Source organism: Fringilla coelebs (assembly GCF_963513975.1).
Source record: "Fringilla coelebs genome assembly, chromosome: 1".
NCBI classification, from domain to species: Eukaryota; Metazoa; Chordata; class Aves; order Passeriformes; family Fringillidae; genus Fringilla; species Fringilla coelebs.
Window position 1 is genome coordinate 97,443,133 of NC_140028.1, and position 23,249 is coordinate 97,466,381.

General features: G+C 39.5%; 1 protein-coding gene across 1 annotated transcript in view; it reads left to right on the forward strand.

The window, feature by feature from the left end:
* The window catches only part of SUSD5 (sushi domain containing 5), a gene marked incomplete at both ends in the record, with an annotated part of 38,206 nt that extends 15,434 nt beyond the window's left edge, over positions 1-22,772 (forward strand). The window contains 3 exons of the mRNA XM_084221966.1: positions 4,687-4,805; positions 12,984-13,172; positions 21,496-22,772. Coding sequence (XP_084078092.1) covers positions 4,687-4,805; positions 12,984-13,172; positions 21,496-22,772 — 1,585 coding nt within the window. The remainder of the gene's footprint in view (positions 1-4,686; positions 4,806-12,983; positions 13,173-21,495) is intronic.
* Positions 22,773-23,249: the final 477 nt, after the last annotated feature.

Below are 23,249 nucleotides of genomic sequence, written 5' to 3' on the forward strand. Positions count from 1 at the left end.
ATGAATCAATGTCATAAGACCATTCTGACTCAGTTCAGTGAATTTATTGACTAAGACTACAAAACCTAAAATCAACTGGTGGATAAAGTAGCAACTACAAAAAATGTCCCACCTACTGTTTTCTGTGCTGATGGATCACACTTTATCCTACAAACTCAGTTGTCAAATCATATGTTTTAACTTGGGCTTAATGAAACATTTTCAAGTATTACAAAATTGCCTTGTAATTTTCTTAGAAAGCAAAATTATCACTGGATACTACTATAAAAAAAGTTATAATTTATATAAAAATACTATGCTTTTTTTAAAACTCCTTTATTATACATACATACATACATACATACATACATTCATAAAATGTATGACATTAACTATAATTACAACAGTTCAAGCCTATAGTTATCATATATTTATTAATATGTATTATATTAGGGCATATTATGGCATATTGAAAAATAAGTACTATTCATGCCAGCCTTTCTGCTATTTCCATCTTTGACAGTGGAGCAAAATATACCAGTTACTCACTCATTACATAATACATTAGAAAAAAATTTAAGCAGCACAAGAGTAAGCAGAAGGCTGCTGGGAAGTCTGGTTCATACCTTACTGCGCCACATATTAGAATTTCTCTGTGTGTGTGCACATGATATCTGCAATATCTGAGTCATGGCCCAGGAAAACAATGATCAGATTGGCCAAGCTCTGACCTTTTTCCAAGGTGGGTACAGAAGAAGGACTGCCAATTGTTGTTAGTTGGATGAATCGTATTGTGCAGCAGGAGTTGAGCTGAGGTTCAACACAGTGCAGAATCCCTGGTCTCCTGCTGTCTCTTTTTGGGGAGAAGAGGCATTGTGCAGCAGCTTGTCCTTCCAAGCTGGGTCGCAGTAAGCTAAGAAGATTCTCAGTAGTTTGTCAAGGAAACAAAGGAGACACCTTTAGGCACCTTCCAATTTTTCATTAGAGAGCAGGGGCAGCTGTCAACACCACCCACCACATCTTTATCTCACTGGATAATATGTGGTACTTTCATGGTCTATGGCGATGATGTTTCTGATTGGTTTTTATGCTGAGCTTGTGAGTTCATGGCCATGTAAGAGTAATTTTCAGGGATGCACAGATGTTTCAGGCAGATGTGGATCACAGACAATTGTTATGGGTGATATGCTGTCTGAACTCAGTATGTTTCTTCTGAGCATGTCTGCCTTCATCAGAAATCTCCACAGAAGGGAAATGAAATCAAATCTGTTTTTTAACTAAAAGGCACAAAATCAAGCATTACACTGCTCTGAGCATCAGATGACATTATATGCTGAGAAATGAGCTTAAGTTCAATTAATGCGTGAAATTATCCATAAATAGAATTAAACATACATGACTACCTTCTTCTGAATGGCTGTGTAGGTGGATGTACCCCTTGAAAAGTACAAAGTTTGTGACATCCTCTCAGCCATGATGCACGCCCCAGGGCAATAATTCAAAACAGTCAAGAAACAAACCAGGCAGCAACACCTCTCAGCAGGGTCCTGGAAAGAGTAGAACTGCTGTACAATTTTTTTGTCTCTTATTTCAGCACAGCTGTGCTGCTGCTGAAGAAGTTTCAAGATATGATGAATTCTGAATTGGTAGCCATTTTTCAGTCATGAAAATTGTAACAAACTTAAAAGCATCACACTCTACCTTTTAGAACTGTGACAAAAGTATACCTGCATATTTAAGCTCTAATTATAGGTTAAAAGCTAGCATTTTAGGATTTAGGGCAACCCTCAAGAACTCAGAAAATAGACTCTTAATGTGTATTTTTAGTCATTACTGACTGCAAAGAGACTATTTCTATGCCAGGGGCATTGCAGGTCTGATTGACTCGCTGCTGAGAAATGCTGAGCTCTACTGAAGCTCTAGTCATCATCAGCAGCAATGGCTTACTGAAGGTGTTTAAAGCTTGCAGGACTGAGCTTGAGGTGGGAAACCACTGTCAGAGAAGAAGGAATGAAAGAGATTAAATAGATTTTTTTCTTCCTTCAGTTTTTTAGAACGACAGAATCATTAAGGTCTGAAAAGACATCTGAGATAATCAAGTCCAATTATTGACCCAGCACTGTGTCTTGTGTACGAGGCAAGATTTCTTTCATTTCAGATGAATTGCATTAGGATGCTTGCAGTTTTAATCACATAAATTTTAATATGACGAAAATTCAAATTAAAGTCCTAAGTAGCAGATACACGTAAATATGTGTGAAAGATCTTAATTTAAAGCCTTTCTTTATGTGTAATGTTGAAACTATATACAAGGTGCACCTTTGTAAGTTTGGTCACACTGGATAGCACCTGAGAAAGGTTCTTAAAATGAATTAGCTAATTGCTCAAATCTATCAACTACAAACTTGTAATTTATTGTACAATATTTGAAAACAAAGGTGAGAAAAACTAGCACTTTAAATGTGCAATATTACCCATGAGCCAGGTATCCTGGTTTGGTGATGACCTCATTGTACCAAAGATATGTCACCCACAGATAACTTTGTAGCTTGATAAAGAATTGATAAAGAAATTACAGAGTTTTGGGCAGAAGCAAAATAGGTAAACATAGAAATTGGAATTAGAAATCAGAAAATTCAAGACAAGAATTTCAAAAGTGGCTTCCAAGTCTCAGGAATTTTAGTCTCTGATAGAACGTAGGAATGAGTGTGGACTGAATTTCAGAGACCAGAATTTTGCGATGGTAACAGTCTTCAAAACTAATTTGTTGGGGTTTTTTTGTTGGTTTCTTTTCTTTTCTTTCTTTCTTTTTTTTTTTTTTTTTTTGAGAGAGAAAGAGAGAGCCTGAAGCCTAAAGTACAAAATTACACAAGAAAAGCACTTTGTTTTTGCAGTCATATAATTATCTGTCTACTTAGTGTTGCAAGACATAACTGATCCAGATATCTAAGCAACTGAGTAATTATTGGAAAGATTAAGGTTGATGAGTTAATTTTTGAAGGGAGGCATAAATGTCTCATTCTCTTAGACCTTTTAAGACCCAGTAGAACAATATGAGAATATTATATACATACAGAAAATTCCTAATTGATATCCTGTTCCTCTCAGTCATCTGTACTTATTTTAACAGATCAAGTTGCTTTTGTCTAAGTGCTCAATTATTGACTTAGAGGTTTCAGACTTTAAATCCATTAAATTATGAGAGAACTGGATTTAAAACTTGTGGGGACAATATTGTCCTTAAAAACGGACTTTTTTTGAAGGGATTTTTTTTTCCCCTCAAAAAATCAAGGGGAGCTTTCTTTACAAAGGGAACAAATTTGGTTTTAAATCGTAAAGGGGCTTTCAGCAGGGAATGACATCATGTTGTTTTCCAGAGGAAAAGTGTGGCAGGAAGCATTCTGGTGCATATGTGTGACCACCACCATACAGCTCGTTTCATGTTGCTTTTGTTTGTCTGTATTAAAAGAACATTAAAGTCACATATTTAACTACTCAAAAGCTAACACATGCCCAAGTGAAAATAGTCTGTGCAACCATAATTCAGCCTACTCCTGTAAATCATTATATAACATTTAAGTGCACGATCAAATACTGGGCTTCCACTGGATCTTTTTCACCCTCAATGAATGGGTATTTTATTGACTTTATTTTGGAGGTTTTTGTATTATTGGATTTTATTTTGTCTTATTTCATTCCTCAAATTTAGTGGAGGACTGATGGCGCATCAGTTCAACCATTGCACAACACAAAATGATAAATTTCCTCCAGTGGAAGGATTTGTTCTACGGAAAGTGTTTTTATCTTCCTTTCACTAGAATAGCTGACTGTGCAATACTTCTACAAGCTTCCTGTCCACAAAAATATAAACCCACACCATTAATATCTAGCTGCAAAAATTTGCTCTGAAATTACTTTCCCAGCCTTTGTAACCTTCAATCCAACAGTAGGACCAATGTTTTCTACAGCAAGCTCTCTTCCATTTGCTAGTTTTAATCAGCCAGTACAGCTGAGAGAAGAGATAATTAGTAAACTCTTACTTCATCATTAGCATCCACAGGGTTGTACAACCCAATACAGATCTAATATCTTTCATCAAGCCTATCAGAGGCAACAGGATGGATTAGGTACTGCTGAGTACCAAACCAGAAGAAATGGAGTTTACTCAGAAGTGTGAAATTGCTATTTTAAAAAAAAAAAGAAAAGCTGTTTTTCTTCCAAGAACCCAAGCAGAATTTTCTAAGTCGGCCTGTGTTAGTTTTTAGCAGTTAAATATACAACCTTAATGGTTCTTTAATGTAAATGCTAATGATTTATAAAAATTCAGATCAAATCTTGAGTTTCCTATTCATTTCTATCCAGGTGCCATCGCTGGGAATATATACTGCTGAACTGTGAGAGCAAAATATTGACTTAATTACTCTGGATATAGGTCTGATATTTAGAAGTATTACAGAACATAATAAGAAAAACATCCTTTATTGCTCCCTATGTCTTGAACTGATCTACAGCAAACATTTTTCTAATTACTTCTATTTCTCCCTTGGTTTTTTTCATAGATCTTCCACACTACTACTTTACTGAAACAATGCTGAAACAGCTAAGGCGAAAGCCTGACTACTCTGATAAAAAAATCTCCACATTTCACCTGCATGTACAGCTCCCGAAGATTTCTGATTATTGTTTTCTTCTTCTTCTTTATTTTAGGACAATTATATGCAGAAAGACGGGCAGCAAACAGCAGAGCGTGAAAGCCATTGATGTTAAAATTGAAACCGATCCCTTTGTGAATGACCAATATGATGCTTTTTGTGTAAAGGATGAAGGTCAGCACTGATATACTTCTAAAATAACACAGAGTCATCACTGTCTTGCAACATTTAAAGTTTTGCCTTCAATTTTTCTGCTACTGAGAGAGAAAGGGGGAATGTTAAGGGATAAATCTTTGTAGTAATCGCCCACTACAAGAGCCAACTTCGGTTGCAGCAAATAAATTGTTTTTTGTCTTTGCTGCAGTTTAGTGAGTTCAAACAGCACTACTGATCTGGCAGAACCCATTTTGGTGCTCACAGAACATACTTTATGGAAAGGTATATATCTGGCACCAATCCAATGGAGATGGCTGAAGCATGTCCCTTACTCAGCACTGTAGCTGACTGTAACTCAGCAAGCTGGTTTCCAGCTGCAACACACCCCCCTGTTGCATATCAGTACACAACATTTGTATGCAAATAACTTCATTGCCTCCATTTTAGTTTAAATTTGGTTTGGTTTTGGTGTTTTTTTAACAAGTGTAGACAAGGCTGCTAGGGACGCTGATATATCCCAGATGGTCCTGAAAAACAAATTATTTCCAATGTACGTTGGTGCTTAAAATTTTCAAAATTTAAGTTCCAGAATCCACAAACCAAGATGAATTCTGGAGGCAAAAAGTAAATTGTTACTGATAGGCAGGATTGAGTAAAGAAATTCGGGAGCCTCTGAAACAGATAGTTGATGCCCGCAGTGAGTTTTTGCATCTGATTTCCAAGAAAAGCAAGAGTAAGCTGATGGCATTTACTGAAAAACAGTAAGTTCACAGCACAGGGAGGTCATTCTGATAAACTGTCCGTGGCAGGAGTGGGGATGAAAATACGGTTGAAGTGAAATGTGGCAGAGGTGATGCGTATTTGATGTATACCAAATTGTTCTTTTTAGAAAGAATGATTATAGCAGAGTTTGACCATCCTCTCAAGTAACCCTTGTGATATCAACTCCAGGCTCCGTGCTGCTGTGAGCAATGCCAACTCTGTCACCCAGTTGCTAATGCGGTCACACAAGCACCTTTGTGCTTTCTCCATGCTGCCCCTCACACATAGGACCAGCTCTCTGTAAACATCTGCAAAACTCTCCCATTGTCTTCCTTCAAATCTCTTTTGTCATCATCCTCCCCCTTGAGAAAAACCTTGCAGTGGGTAGGGACAGCTGTGAGATGCTGAAATCATTGCTCTGGCCACTATTGTTCCATTGTGCCCTTGTGCTCCCCTGTGTGTCCCCACCTGCTCCACCCGAGATGCTGGACCTTGGAAAAGGAGCAGTTTGGTGCTGCTCACGGTAAAGGGGCAGACAAGAACGTACTCAGACAAGGCTATGCTGGGAAAGAGTACTGCATGGGACTCAGAAACTGTTGGGGGAAATTCAGATCATTTGCAAAGAATGTACAAGTTATGAAGAATTTGTTTTGTAGAAGACAGGGAATTTTCTGATGACAGAAAGGGATGATCATCCCAATGCACTCAAGTAGCCCTTACACACAGAAACATTTCTGGATGACTCTAAGGTTCCCTCTTCCTTAAATATATGAAAAAATTGGGATGCAGAGCCAATGTTTGAACAGAAAGACCTAAGTGAAGTTGTGTGGCAGAGCCTGGTTTGTAGCTGGTATGAGAAGAGCAAAGTCCGGAAAGGAAACAGCCTTAACATTACAGCAGTAACACACAAGGCAGCACAGAGCTGTTCACTGATGAAAGGACATCCTCAGGGATGCCACTTCCAGTTTTAGCAAATATCCAGTAAGAAGCAGCAAGAGTAAACTTTGCACCACAACCTCACACATAGCGTATCTGTTCTGATCTTATGCACATGTGGCTAAGAACTACACATCTAAGTTTGGATTAATAAGTTGTTTCTTACTTGAAACCTCATGAATATTTTTTTTTAGTCTTAGAAAAGTGGACATCCCTTTTTATCTATACATTTGCAATTATAATATAGTAATACATTATAGTTAAGTGCAAAAGGCAAGTTATTTTGCCCTGCTGAAAGTTATAAATCCCAGGTTTCTTACACTGAGAGCTATATTAATTTCTTCAAGCCCTTTCATTTCTTTTACATCCACCCAACTAATAATGAGCAGACAGCAGCTTTCCTTCTTTGTCAGACTTGGCTGAGAAGAGCCAAAGGCTCAGAGAGACTGGTAGGTTGAAAACAGACAGGGGGAACAGTCACATCAACCTCTACTTCAGAAAGTAAGCTGACATCAAAAACTCCTTGCAACTCTACCTTCAGTTCTTAGGACTGTGCAGAATGCATCTTGAAACACTATGAAAGTTCTAGTGCAAACCAAATTGACTTCTTATCCCTTGATTCATAACTAATCTTCCCTCAATTAACCTTTCCCATGCAAATGAGTGGAGCCAGATTCCTTGAGCACACATCTCAGCGTGCCACCACACCAGGGCAGCAGTCAGATGCTAGCAAGAGCTCTGGGTGTGCTTGCAGCATCAGGCTTTTGCAAATACAAGTCCTGAGGAGAGAGATAGTTTTTTTTGTTTGTTTCTGAAATGGATTTTGATCTGTACACACAGAAGAATCACAGCAATTGTTGAGACTAAGAGTTATCTTTTACGGGGAATTGATTCTAAGGGCTCTGTTTGACAAGGAGAGATGTAGCTGTAATGTTTTATGAATGCTCTGAGTATAGCTGCAGTTTTCACAGCACAGAGAAATGTGCCTTCTCAGCTTCTCATAAACACATGTTTTATGCAGCCATTAGAGTCAGCAAGACAACTCTGTCCCAGCTCAGGATCTGCTGAGAACATTTCCCTTTTAGGCTCTGAGTACCAAAAAAAATCTAAAAATATATTAGATTCAGCCAATTCTGAAAATGCAGTATCACAGATAAGTTAAATCTGGCACACAGAGTGTGTATCTCTATCAGAGTTCATAAGAAAATACCTTAAAGTATAAAGTAGGTAAAGCAAGAAAACCAGAAAACTGGAATTTTTCCTGCTTTATTTTTTTTTGTAATAACACATACCATTCAATTCCATGTGAATATATATAACCCTCTTGGTTTTCTTTCTTATTTTTTTATTGCAGCAAAGGAAAGATCTCTTTGTTAATAACCCCCAGGTTTTACAGGTTCTTTCTTTCAGTGACCCACTGTTATTTACAGGCAGCAAATAAGATCTGTTCCATAAGGCTTTGATTTGCTGCCACCACAGGAAAACTAAACAGGCAGCAACTTGTAGTAGAGTACAGCATAAATGCAAATCAAACTTTTTAAAATATGACTGCTGGCTCCAGATATCCATCAAAGCTTGATGGGTTGTGTACATATTTTAGTTAGCCTTTTTCAGCAGTAAGAAAAAAAGAAATCAGTGTATTCTTTACAGCAATTTTATTGTGTACTTTACAAGAGCAATCAAACTGCAGTTTGCTTTGTGTAATATTTGAACTATTTCTTTGTATTTGTCATGCTTTGTTGTAGATATATATATTTTTTTTTTTTAGTGCTACATCTTTATTTTTCATACAGCTGACAGTTAATTCCTACTTCTCTGGTGATGTCACTTAAAGTCCCACAAGTCCTGTCTGATGTAAGAGGCATTGGCATCCTAGCACTGGTAGCTTACAAGCATCATTTACATTGGCTATAATTGAGTTTTGATTCTTCATACTCAGTACTTCTATCCTACTGAAAAATTCCGTATACTTTAGGGTCTCTGCAATCGAGAAGCAAAATAAACACCCTCACTCATCTCATTCACAAGTCTGACCAATAAGAGTTGCATTTTCTAATTTCTTAATGACAAGATGACATCCCAAAAATTCCAGTGGCCTCTCTGGAAAAACTCCACTGAATTGGATGGTTGTAATGGGAGATGTTTTGTGTCAAAGCGGATGTCTCATGTCAGCTTTCAGAGTGTGGTGCGCAGTTAAAGCAGCAATTCTAGATAATCAGATTTCAGTAAATTTCTGGTTCTGCCATGTGGTGTGGAAGCTGAGGTCTGCATCTTCTTCATGTTAGTTTTTTTGCACTGATCTTAGGCTATCCTTTCTGTAGACAGTATTTTATCAAGACATCTCAAAAAAATCTTTACAGACTAGTGGGATGCTTATAGTTCAAATAAAGGAGATGCTTCTGGTGTAATCTGGACTGGGGAGGAGAATTGCTGTGCTCTTAAAATCACACGTGCCAACTCTTTGCCAGAAATCACCTGTTACAAAATCTTTTCCACGTGTGTTCTGGGTTTAAAGTTACTATCCTGAGGAGATACTTTTCCTAAAAGCCAATCATTACTGAATGTGCTAACTCAATTAACAGATCTCTTTAGTCTCATGTAAAAAATAGTTGCTGACTCTCTAAGAGGTCTGTAACCACAGCTGTCACTAGTCCTAACATATCTGTGCTCAACACCCATATAGATCTTTGCTGTGCCACTTATTCCCATGCATTTACCAGATGTTGGCACTGCTCTGATTTCTGCACATGTATATTGAGATCTTTCTTGACTGTAGTGGTGATTTTCACTCCAGGACACAATCTGTGCCAAATCACTGCTGATGTGAAGATGTCCCATGAACTTTAACTGATTTCCTCATATCTGAGCTGTGCTGTCTTGCTCTGAAGCTCAATCCACCCTCTCTTACTGGAGGTCAGCTATCAACATATGGAGGCCTGTTATCTGTTTGACCTCAGTGTCAACATGTAGAAAATTCTGGAAGGTCATGATGTCCAGAAACCAATTCCAAGTGTTCAGGTTTAAGATGTGATCTCGGACATAAGCAAGCCAAGCACGGGACCTGCTTGATATCCTGCTGGATGGCCATTAAGTATCAAGCAGATCCAGCTTTTTTACTGGGAACCATGAGCTGGGCTAATTTTTCAGCCAGTAGCAAGAAAATATGCAGGTTTATGGATGAGGATAGATGAGGGAAAAATCAGTGCTCCAGATGGATGGAGGAGCCCAGCCCTCATCTACCCAACAGCACCACTGCAGGCAACCCCTGTGGTCACCCTGACAAAGAGCACCACTGTTCCTCTGCATGACAAGCTGCTGCCAACACACCCTCTGTCACGCTCCGTGGCCCAGATCTGCCTCCTCTCTTCCAGCAGGAAAATGGCCTCAAGGCCAGCACTGAGCACTGACTGTTGTTCCATCCAAACAAGCCCATGCTCTTCCAGCTCCTGGTACAAAGGCTGCACACAAAAACATGAAGCCTGTCCCCAGAAGTGGCTCAGTTTGATGAGTTGCTGTGCCAGTGTCACTCCTGTACGTGTGCCAGAAAGAACAGGTTTGGCAAAAGGCTGAGCAGGAATTGTCATAGCAACTGAGACTGCAGCAGGACGAGGAGCCATGAGATGCTGTAACCTGGAAAATTCCTGTACATTTTATGCAGGAGAGGACGGCAGAAAAATGGATGTAGGAACTTGAGTTTGTCTTTGCAGTGCATCAGTTTTCACTTATGCTTGTCCATGTTGTCAGTATGTTCTGCAGCAAATGCACGACCTTACAAAGTCTCATGTGAGAGAGCCAAGAGTTCCCCATACAGTGTCAGTCCATGAGCATCTTTAAAATCTCTGCTTTTCTTTTTGTTCATGCATCAGCCAGATCTCTCTTTCAGGGGTTCATAATTCTGTTACCGAGTCTGTTGTCAAATTTTACTGTAGAGATCCCTTCAGCTTTCTTCTTTCCTGGAAGGTTATAATGTGCTTTTTGAATGTGTTTGCCATAGTTAACTAATGTGTTGCTTTTCTGCTTCCTCTGGCAACAGGATTAAGAAGCAAGGCCTTATAGATAAGAATACTCTCTGATGTATAATTGTTCCATACAGCCTTGGGATCAATACTTCCCTCAGAACAGATACACAGCTCCCATTTGTATGGATAGAAGTCGCTACATAAATAAAGTACATGAAATGCAAGGCTCTGTAGCCTTCCTATGAGGCAATAAAATAATTTTTTTATACATTTCATCCACATCAATCTCTACTCATCCGGCCAGTTCACAGGAAAACCATTAGCTGCTAACTGCCCCTCACTTCCTCGGATGTCAAACCTCCATAAGATTCTGTATAAACTGAGCTTTGTGTAGCCTCAAAAGCTTGTTTTTTCTGTCAGTGTGTGTGTGCATAACTCCCACTAACTTCTGAAGGTGTTAGACAGTATATATATACAAATATACATATATATATGCTTCCCTGTGTGTACAGTACAGAGAACAAGCTTCAAAGTTTGACTTCAGTAGCATGTCCCTTATATTAGTGGCAGATATTTTTCAGCATACCTGGTTGAGAAGTGGTTAGTCAGGTCTCTCAGACAATTTCCAAAAGCCTGATCCAAAGGAACTTTCGCAGAGTGTGGATGTTTATCATAGGATTTTCATTTCACTACAAGGTAAATGACTGGCAAAATAAATACATCATATTTCTAAATAAGCATGTATTTACCTATGCCTGAGTCAGAAGTGGGTAGATGATGGGAAAAGCTGCAACCTGAGACTCACAAGTGTTTTGCAGAATGTCCCTGGGCAAAAGCAGGAGGGGAGATTGAAAAAGCTTTTCTGTCAAGCCTATTGCCCATTGAAAACCCTGGACATGAACTGGTGTCAATGAAAGACTTGTCTTGCTTGCAACACCTTGTGGTGATGATGCCCTAAAAGTAGACTCTAGCAAAATAGCCAGGGTGCTCTTTGAAGATGTTTCTTCTCCTGCATGTTTAGGAACATAGTCTTGGAGTCTTTTCAGCTTCCAAACAAAAGTCTTTTCAAGGAACATCATCTTTGCTTTACCTGCTGAGCAATCAAGTTTTTGTACCAAAGCAAACTATTTCAACAGGAGAGATCAATACTAAAACACAGACGTAGGTCCATGTTTCCTTTATCCAATGTAATTACCAGAACTCAGGAGCCTTTTAATTTTGGTTGTTCTGTATCTGGACAAAAGAAGGTTTTGGATCTTTAGTTACTTTAGCAAGAGAAACAGCTGTTTTTTTCTGACAGAGTGAATAAGGGTTCTAGAGACGCTGGAAAAAATTCACAGATTTGAGAAAGAATATAGAAGCGAGAATTTGTACCAACACTGCAGTCTTGGCCCTTGGGTTTCTTGGTAAAATTCATGTTCTTACATGGTATTATTGTTTGTTTATTTTGTTTTTCTGTAAGCAAGAGGCATCTATTCCAAAAAGGACTGTAAAAAATACGGAGGAAAAAGGGACATGGCAAACCCCTTGTGAAGAGCTCTTGTGAGAGAGGAAAGTCTTTGAGGAAAGAGAATCCACAATGCTTGGAAGTTCTCTAGAAAATCTTGATCTGCCTTGTTAACAATGGCCAAGATCATTCAAACCTGAAAAAGAGAGTTAAAATTCAGTTTACACCGGTGGTGGCAGCTGTCAGACTGCCTCCTCTCCACGCTTCTTTAATGCAACAAAAACCAGTTTTGATCTCGCTCATAGTAATTTTTCTTCCTGGCTTCTAATGCTGTCAGCAAAAATACTATCAAACATCTTTCTGAGTTTTATACCCTGCTATAAATTTAGCTCTTCAGATTCTCATAGGCAGCAGAGCTATGTTACCCCTGGGTATTCTTAAGCCGATGAGCCCAAGTCACTATTTATTTAAGGGTGTCTCTACCCTGAAAAGGGAGATTTGAATATCTGGGAAGACCCCTGATTTGAGAAAGATTAGAAGATTAGAGATAGTCTGAAAACTGACTGGTACTCACCTGGACCTCTTCTTTCTGTGAGTGTGGACTGAGCCATTGCTCAGCATCTGCTGGTTTCCTACAGTGCGGAAGAGATCAAAGTGACAGTCTTAAACAATTCCACAAGCATTTCTGTGGTTAAGAAAAATGACTGTGTCCAAGTTGTTGGATTTCAGTCCCAACCTGCCCAAGCTCTTGTTAGCTTTTGTAGAATCAGGCAGGGAAGATAGCTGTGATCTGGCACCCTGCCTTGTTTGAAACAAAGCCCTTCTAGATGCATGACTGTCAGACATCAATAACATCACAGTAGTGATGGTAGTGGCATCATAGTTATAGCCCAATTTATACTTTCCAGCTGTAATGGGCAATTACAGCTGGACATAATTGTGAAAGGACCTGAGGGCATGAAACAGATGAAATGTACAACTTCTGTGGACGTATATAAGTTCATCCTCAGTAAAACTCTTAGCACTGCTCTTAGCATGGCGCTCAAAGACTATTGTGAAGTCTTTACAATGTCATCTCCTTTTTCCTTCCAGACAAGCCCTGTGGGGACCCACCATCCTTCCCCCACACCATCCTCCACGGCCACACTGGCTTTGAAATGGGGGACGAGCTGCTGTACGTCTGTGCCCCAGGCTACGCCATGGGCAACAAGGAGACGGCGTTCACGCTGCTCTGCGACAGCTGCGGGGAGTGGTACGGCCAGGTCCAGGCCTGCGTCAAAGGTCAGCTCAGCCAAAAAAAATGTCTGATGGGTTTTTGTTTTTTTAATCTGCCCCAATAAATAGGCAAACACTTTTTATCTTGTACCATGCTTCCAGGATTTTTGTCTGCAAACGCAAGAGTAGTTGCCCGGATATTTACTCCGTTAAAAAAAGTGAAAGTGGATTTTCTTACCAAATGACTTGACTCAAGAAAAGATTTTTCAAAAAAAAACCCAAAAAAACCCAAACCACAAAACCCCCAAGCAAATTGTAAAATGACATTTCCTTAATTTAAACCCTCAATAAAAACCACCTTTATGTGTTAGTTAAATTCTACAGCAGTCTTTTAACTTTCTCCTTGTTTAAACATAGGCTAAACAGTACCATGAGTTCAGATGTACACGTAATCTGAATTCTGCTTTCTCGTGTTACCTTGCTCAATGCATAAACCCACCATTTTCCCCAGTATTTAAGGATGCTCATCATAAAATTTTAGTGGTTTTTTGAGAAGTCTATCGCATCTTCAAAGTAAGGTTTCTGGCAAAACAGATACATTTTAAGTGAAGGAATGAGCAGCTGTTGGGTAGCTGAGCTATCTATATGGGCTGGAGTTAGTATATCCATTTCAGAACCTATATATTCCCTAATGTCTGGAGCTTGCAAGGAGTTATTTTTACTCATTATTATACCATCAGGCAGTGGGTAATCATGAGAAAAGGTCAAACTTGTTCTTAGTAGAAATAGGTCATGTCTGTGCACAAGGGACTCCATCCAACTGGTATGGATACACAAAAAAACAAAGAATGAAAGCACCAGCCTTTTTCTGAACTGTTCCAGCTTCCAAAACTGTTTTACAAACAGCAGTTCAGATGATTATGAAAAACAGTGCAGGACATAGAGGAGGAACATGGAGGGGAAAAGGAAAAAAATAAGTATCTATATCTGATCATAGAACAGTTTGGGCTGGAAAGAACCTTCAAAGTCATCTGGTCCAACCCCCCTACAATAAACAGGAACATCTTCAACTTACCCAGTGGGTCTGAATCTCCTATAATCTACACCAAATTGAGAATTCTTTTTCCTTTGCTGAGGTTAGTGGAAATGCTATCTTCATCACACACAGACATAAGGCTGTATTACAGCAAAATAAGGAAGGGAAAGAACCAGGCCATTTAAGTTGTCTGTGTTTCACTGTTTTCTCTGGATAAATAATCTATTTCCCCTGTTTTTCCCAAGCCTTTCACACAGCTGCAGGAGAGAAGAAAATATTTTTTAAAAAAATAGGAAAGCATGGCTGTAAAATCCCAAACATCAACACTGAAATTTGGGAGCAGATGTGATATTGTGGATTATGATTTTTAAAATTATTTACATGTAGACTTCATGCTGGGGGGCTTCCTCTGATTAATGTCTTTCAAATGCTTTAAGAAATGCTGGGGGGCTTCCTCTGATTAATATTTTTCAAATGCTTAACAGAAAATACAATAATTGTTCAAGTAATAATTATGTATTTAATCTTCCTGATCATAATTCTTTAAGAAAGAAGACTTTACAGAATGATTAAAATGTGCAATACTAGGTTTCATTATTTTTGAAAAGTAAGAATCCAATGAAAAAGAACAACAACAAAAAAAGATAATTTAATTAAAAGGAACGTATTTAGAGTTGACTGATATTTTGGGGTCATAGGAGAGAGAAGAACAATTATTAAGTACTCCAGAAGTCAGCACACAGACTGGTTTTTAAGTGTTTTGAGGCAAGTGAGCATCTTCCCTATGGTGAAGGTTAATGACGGGACTTAACGGAGAATTTATATTCCTGTTGGCAGACTGGACCACTTCTGTCCTGACTGGCTGACATCAATGGAAAGATGTTCGTGCAGCCACTTCAGTGAACATTTAAGTGCTATGTTTAGAGCCTGGTAAGATGATACAGTGCCCTTGCTCTGCATCTGTGCTGGGTGAGCAACTGGGAAGTGTAAAAAGGTCCCAATGCTCTTGCTCCAACAAAAGGGGCCCACAGGGACAAAGCCCTGGTCAGAGCATTGAGAGCTATAAGGCCTGTCCCCACATCTTTCAGTGTCTCTGAGACTAGGGACAAGTCACTGTGCTGCTTTTTGCTGCTTTCTCCACCCCATCTGTGGAAGAGTGATGACATTTATCCAATTTCATAAAACTTGCTGGGATTTGTGGATGTTGCACCTTGAGCACCATTGTTCCACTTGGTAACTGCCCCATCATAACACCCAGCTGTCCAGGCAGAATATCAGACAAAACAGCAATAATTGCATGCTTTTCTTGTTTGTGGAAAAGCATCAGACTGGCTTTGCATTCCCAGTTGCTCACGCAGAGCAAATATGGAGTCACAGAACTATCATCAGAGCAGTGGCTAAATATAGCAGTTTAATGTTCTTTGAAGTCTCTTTGTGATCATCTTTCCTCTCTGTTTTGATCCAGTAAGAAGAGATACAGTCCATTCTGGCACCTGGGATATAAGTGCACCTGGGATATAAATGTACAGCCATACAGTCAGCAGATTTGCAAATTAAAATTTAAAAAATACATAGATAATCAAATAGGCACACAATGCAAAATTCATGGCAAACCCTGGCTATGGGCATAACTGAACAAAATAATTTTGGACTTATATTAAGTGGATTTCAGATGCAGTAAAGTATGATGGAAATTCAAGTGGATTCTGGATACAGTAAAGTACAATGGAAATTAGGAAAGCAGTACATTACTAATGGCTGTAATGGTCATTGTGCACACCAGGTAACAGACAGCAATTTTTAATTAAGATGCTTTTTAAGAAAAAAATGGGACTCTGTTTCCTGTAATTCCTTGTCATGAAAAGGCACTGTGATCCAGCTGAAAGCACGGGGATATTTAGCCCAACAAAGCAACCTTAAGGAGAGAACAGGGAAATACCTGGATTTTGCCATTTATGATTTTTTAAATTTCTGTAGAGAGAATGCATTTGCTTCACAATATATATCCTGAAGAACACTGTAGTAAGGTCTGAAAGCAGATGCATATGTTCCATGCTGTGGCTGTCCTGCAAGCACAGAGACTAAACTGATAATTGCTAAATGACATTTTGGTTTTTTTTTTTTCCAAAATAAACCATGAGCTCCATATCAGAAGCATTAATACCAACATTTCAGTGGCAGGGGTCAGGGCTGCATTAGGCTGCATTCTCTAGGGTTTCCTCCCTCAAAGAGAGGGCAGAGGAGATGGCTGGGAAATCATGCTCCATCTCTGCCCTAAAACTGGCTCCGAAGAATGTCATGTATCTATCCTTTTCCCTGGATTATTTGGGCTTTTCCAGATATATGCTTGTGGCAGGAGAGTCCATATCTTCTACACATCTAAGGAATCTCTCCAGTGACATCACTTGGATGCACAGCTAGTGTGTTCCGAGGTAGTCCAGCTTTTCCAGGCTGAGGACCATCCTTCAGATGTCAGTGTAAGGAGGACTTGGCAGACTTTGACCACTTAATCTGCAGCTACCAGTCTTGTTGCCTGGCTCAACAACTCTCATTACTTCAAACATTACTTCCAAGTTTAAAAAAGATTATATTGGCTCACATTCATGTGGTCTGTAAGCACGACTTGCTAGCATCATTTTTTTGTGGTTTTTCTTTTTTTTTTTTTTTTTTTTTTTTTTTTTTAATGTGGAGAATCAAACAAAATGTCTCTGGCTTTTGATCTTATTTGAGAATGCTTTTTTTTTGTCCATTCTGTGAGTGCAAAGGAAGAGTTGTGACAGACAAATATAATCAGCAGTAAATATGTCCGTGGCCTGTCAAAACAATTGTTATGACAAACTTTGGTTCCCTTTTCAGGCCTGTCACTGAGGGGTTGTATTAGATTAATGTGAAGTATTGATCTGGCATGAATGGATTCTGCCAAATGGAATAAGTTGAAAAAATTTTGATGGGTTATTTATTTATATTAGCAGGCTTTCTGCTGGAATAAAAGGTACCCTCTGTCTTACAGCTATTGCAAAAGACAAAAGGCACAATTTCTGTCTAGCATAGTGTGGTTGACTACAGAGAAATTTGTGTGCCTGATCCAAAATAAATGGATAATTCTTTGACATGCTGTAGCTCACAAATGTGACTTAGGCAAATCAGTCTACATGCTCTTTTCCTTCCCATCCTTAAAGACAGATGCTGTCTTGTTAATGTTTACTGTAGCTACTTTGAGATTCTTAGACTAAAGATGTTTTCAGACAGTACAAATATTTATAATGATGGTCTATATAGAATCAGGTTTCAATTTCCTGTACTCCAAAAATACACCCATAAAATATGCAGTGCGTTTTATGGTTGCCCAAAATAGCAACATCCAAAATAGAGCTTGGATGCCAATATGCTATCTAGAAGAAAAATTAAACTGATCCTAGAGCGTGGAAGACCAGGCTCTTTGTTTTTGCCTGTCTCTATGTTTGGTTACTGTTTTCACAGTTGGATCAAAAACTGAAGGAGATGAAAGCTCTATAGTACTGGATGCTTCCCAAGAAGGATTAATTAATAATTGAAAGGATTTTACCCTTTAACTGAGCTTCACATCTTTGGTAGTGTGTCATTTCAGCATCTCTTGCTGTAAAGTGTTCATTTCAGACTCTGTAATCCCTCAGACAGTGAATTAAAACTTGCTGATCCTTGAGTCTGCCAGAAGACGGTATGGTCAAGATGTAACAATGACCAAATATAGAAAGATTTTGATCTTGGATAAATTAATTTCAAGGCTGGCTCTTCATAAAACCAGACCTGCCTAGTTAGAAAGAAAGATGCAATCACTTTAAAATTAATTGCTAGCAGTTTTAAAAATATGTATAAATAACAGTTACAACTTCTTGGATAAGAGGTGGAGCTGAATCAGATTTGGTTGTTGCTCTTCAGTACCAACACTAAAATTCAGGGAGCTGGAAAGTTCAGAAAAGTGCTGAGGAGGTGAGCAAAAAGAAGTGCAGAAGTTGTGCAATCTACTCCCAGAAAATCAAGCTCATGGTGGACTTAAAAGATTGTCATAGTAACACAGAGTCACTAAATACTGAGTCCAAGTCCCATTTGAAGGTCTGAGGCCCAGAAAGAAAGAGTAGAGTATTATTACTGTGTAAGTCAATCCAGGATCATATAAATCAAAGCTCCAGAGTAAGGGCGTCTGTATTTCCTTTGATGGTTAGAGAGCTCAATAGTTGCTTTCATTTTGACATCCCATAAGCTAACATAAGTTATGTTGATAGTCTCTGCTATAAACTCTACAAATAGGGGAGATTGAATATGAAAATATGTTAGAGCAGCTTTACAACTTGGGCCACAATCTAATTGTGAGAGGGAACAAGACTCCCTTATGTGGCAGCGGGCATAATGAGCTCCAATTTCAGGATCTCTTTAGACTACAATGGGCTTTTTCTTCCCCCAGCTCTGCATTAAGAAAACACCAATTCATTCCTCTACAGGCAGGATCATGCCCAAAGGCAGCATGTTTGATGGAGACTCGATTGATGGCTCAACAAACCTTTAATGTGTTCTGATAGACTGGGGGCTTGCACTTTCTTAGAAGCACACACATTTTCTTGATGTGCCTCCATAGGACCTTCTCCTAGAGGGCTGAAACCACATGGCAGGAGAAACACTGAAGGGAAAGAGCTTCAAAATCTCTAAAAAGCCTGTTACTACATATGTTAAGCATTCACCAATGATCCACTCACACCTTGGGTACTGGTCAATGAGATGAATACTAGCTGCCCATTCATACTGTTAACTAAAAAATAGGTCTGGAGGAAACAACACAAGTATGTGGATGCAATTTTTGTTTGCAGATGTGTGTGCCTGCTCACCACAACATAAAAATTACCGTTTGAACCTCAGCTGGATTACTGTAGTGTGGAAAGTGAATGACTGGCAAAAATAGAGGTTACAAGAGGTGAAGACAGACTGTTGTGATGATTCAATTACAAAAATAAAACAATGACCATAACAGTTGGTAAAAGGTGACTTCTCACATTATGATGTTCCAGTTCATATATATGCCACAGACACCTACAGGCTCTCCTCAGACACACTGACCTTAAGTGAAGTAGGCATGCCAGATAATAGCTTCTATCAGGAGTCTGGAAGATCAGAGGATGAAATAGTTTGAGGCACCATTTCCATGCAAAGAGAGTGCCAGCCAGGTAGAAAAGTTCTGAAGTGAAAGCAAGAGAAGGGACAAAGTGAGGCTAATGTTTGTCAATTAGTAGAAGTGCTGCATTGTGATGGGTAGAGCTTCATGAATATGTTGCTAAAGTGCCTTGGTATTCAGAGTTAGCCTCCATACATTTGTGTAAGTCTGAAATGCTATTGGAAAAGATTTCAGGATTAATTAGAAAAGTGAGAGTCCTACCAGGAAGATTTCCACTCTAAGAGTTTTATTTCCCTGACTGTTAAATCATCCTTGAACAGGACAGAAGTTTATTCCTGCTTTGGAGAGGATGGGGAGGATCTAGAGGATTACACAAGCAGATGAGAACGCTGGGACCAGGAGGGAGGGAGCTCTGTTGTTGGCACTTCCTGTGAGATGAGAGGACCTGCTAAGAACATCCAGCTCTCCACCATGATAGCTTTCACAGAGGCATTAACTCTCTGCAGGCTATTTGGGACACACATTTGGGTTTCCTCAGCATAACTGCTTTGGTTTCTGGTAGACCCAGATGCTCTTCCAAGGAAAATACCTTTTGCTAATGCTCATTCTGTTTTGGCACCTGGCTTAAGCTGTTCTGGCAAAAAGGGGGCTGGTGTGAGCTGTATCACTGCTAAGTGGTTTTGGTCAGACTGTTTTGACAATATTTCTAATCTTTCTTAAGAGTAGACCAAATATGGCTCTGCCAGAAGTCTGGGAAGCAGTCTCCAAGGAGAATGTGACTCAGGCGGAAATTGAGGTGGGCCCCAGATGAAAATGTAATTCAAAATCGGTTGACTGTAAAAAGGCAAAAAAAGATAAGGGTTTACAAATGCAGTGATCTGTAAAACAGGTTCTCCTATTAATTTCTTGATTCCCATGTCATGCCACGTCTATTGCTTCACTGTCTTCATAAAAGACTAAACACCCTCTTAAAAAGAAAAATTCTCACCATGATTCAGTTTATTTTCCATATCCCAAGGCACTATTTTTTATGACTTTTAATGCCAGCATAAATCTCAGAAATTACATCAACTTTCTATGGAGTAAAACTTGTGTGAACTGAAAATCAAGCACCCTGTCTAGTTTGGAAATTTTTTCATTGAGTTAAGGCTTTAGAGTAGTGGAAGAAATATTAAGTACAATGCACTGGTCCATTCAAATTCAAACATTTAGCTTTGTGCTTTGAGTCAGGTCTATTTTGCTATCAGCGGTAGATCTGTTGAGTATTTCTAAATCAAACCCCAGCTTTGTAATGAATCTGCCCCTCTGCTGCACCCAGTTTTTTAACAATTTTGTTCTGTGTTCATTGTTTTTCCTCTTTGTTCCATGGCAATATTTAATTCCTAAAAATTGGAACCTGAGAGTTGATTACTGACAGACAAGATTATCATGTTAAATGGGTGTTAGGCTTTAAGTGTTTGAGACAGAGTTTTCCAGCCTTGCAGGGTGCATCTTGCTTTCTTCAGATGAAAACTAGCAGAACTCAGTGTCAGCCTTGGTGGTGGGGTCTGCTCAGTCAGCTCTGAAGAGCTCTTATGGAATAAGAAATACTGTTCTGGCCCCAGGCATTGTACCACTGTAACACCAAGGTGCTTGAAGAAATGCAGGATACTGATAAGAACATGCCTTGATATCTTGAGCATGAGGTACTGAACATAATTCTTTAAAATCATCTGGCTCAGAAGGGATGAAGTCGCTGTAAAACTTCTAGTTTTGTCTGGGGCACTTTTTTAAATTACCAATTAGTAATTGGTAAATTTTTTGCTATATCTTTCTCTCCACACACATTTCTTGCTTGGATAAGATGAAATTTTTCCCTCAAATTTTGCAAAGAGTCATACTAGGGAAAGAAAAGTTTTGAGAAAACAAGAAGCAAAGGAAGTCCTCTAACTGCAGACAGTGAGTTATTTATATTAACTTTTGAATCTGGAAAGGCAAGACATTAGCAGTTAGCATTGACACTTATTGTGATTTTTAAAAAAAACCTTTGAAACTGAGTATCAGCTCAAGGACCATGCCCTCTTCAAATAAACAATTTCACAGAATGAAAAATACTGCCTAGAAGACACTTGGCATTGCACCTTTCTTCTTGGATTCTTGTAATAAATGAGCTCAGGGCTTTGACAGGGAATGAAATGTTGGCTTATGAGGGTTTTTTTCAATTTTTCTAGATGAAACCGAGGCACACATTGACTATGAAGATAACTTTCCCGATGACAGATCAATACCTGCCGGGAATGACCGTGGCAATGGCAAAGAGGAAATTGAGCAGGAGCAAATACAGCTTTCCTTCAGTAAAACTTCAGAGGAAGGAAGAACTGGAAGCACCAGCGGGGTTACTCAGCACACAGACATTTCTGAAAAAGGAAGCAGGGCACCAACTGAGTCCCCCGTGTCGCTCCTCAGCCAAAAAAACTTGTTTTGGTTTCCATCAGAAACTTTCAGTGAGCCCGAAACAGAGAAAGAGACAGATGATTCCACTAAAGCACGGTTTCCTGAAGGGGATAACCACATCGGTGTGAAGACAGTCTATGACGAACCCGGTGCCAAAATGTTTTATGACAGTGAGGATTTCCCCATTGGACCCATCCTCACAACCAATGACACCAAGACAGCCATGGGTGCAGTCGCCATCACCGACGAGTCGTGGTTAGATGGATACCCAGTGACACAAGAGGTGGTGGAGGAGGATGAAGAGGGTGATAAAGTCGATGGCTCCATGGGAACAGAAGATGACATCATCCTCACAACTGACCAGCCAAATCACGTGGAAGTAGGAAAATCGGGAAATGGCAGCCCAGCTCCAGAGGAAGGTCTAACACAGATTGTGGCAGCAACAACAGCAGCAGATGATGAAGGGGCTGAAGAGACAGAGGTGCCACTTACATCAGTGAGTGGTCTGGAGAGCTCCAGCGCCAGCAGGGGTTATGATGATGCTGTGTGGGAACATCCCTCTACATCTCTGGAAGCTGTGACTCAGGAGCCCGCTACAACAATGCTGTTTGACCTCAGCAGCTTAACAATATCCATGTCAGAAACCTCTGTGGCTGTCAGCCCCTCTGATCACACTCCAGACACAGGACCAAGAGACACAACCACCTACCCAGAACAAGTAGCAACCACGGCACCAGCTCCAGACATCATTACTGACACAGCATCCCAGGAATTAGCTGAGCAAGAAAATCTCACCCAGGGCCTTGGAGAAAAGCCTGTCCCCACTTCTGAGCCATGTGAGGGAGAGGATTGTCCCAAGTCCAGTAAAGGTGCTATCATAGCAGTAATAGTGATTCTTCTCTGCTTGTTGCTGGTTGCAGCTGTTCTGGCAGTGTGGTTTTTCAAAAAAAGGCAGCAGAAAAATTCTGTTTATAAACTAAATGGAAGGTGTCAGCCCAGACATCACTGTTACCACCACTACCACCACCAGCACATTGAAATGCAGAAAGTCTAACCGGGGGCCTTTTGGCAGAGATCAGAAGAAAAAACATACTGATGCAAGAAGAATCACTTGACTCACGGATGCTAAAATCCAGCAGTGCAGAAAGCAGAAGAAAAAAAGAGTGCTAGAAGAACATAGAAGACAGAAGACATTTCATCCTTTTGAAATTGCAGTCTAGCATATTCGACTTTTCAGAGCTAAAGAATCTGTACATTTTTATCACAAGGGTCTTTTGGAGACAGCAGCAGAACACAGTGTGCTCAGTAGTACATCTTCAATTTGTTCCGCTGTTACATTTTGCTCCTATTAATAATAAATTAATTGATTAATTTCTGTGTTACCTGGTTGTAATGTAACGGTAGGGCTGGTCAGGCCTCTTTGGTCTGTTCTCAGTGGAAGAGGAAAAGAAGGAGGGAAGAATGGAAAAAGGATTTTTTGGAGCAACCACACACTTGGTGTTTGTTCCTTTTTTAGAACCTGCCCAAGCTG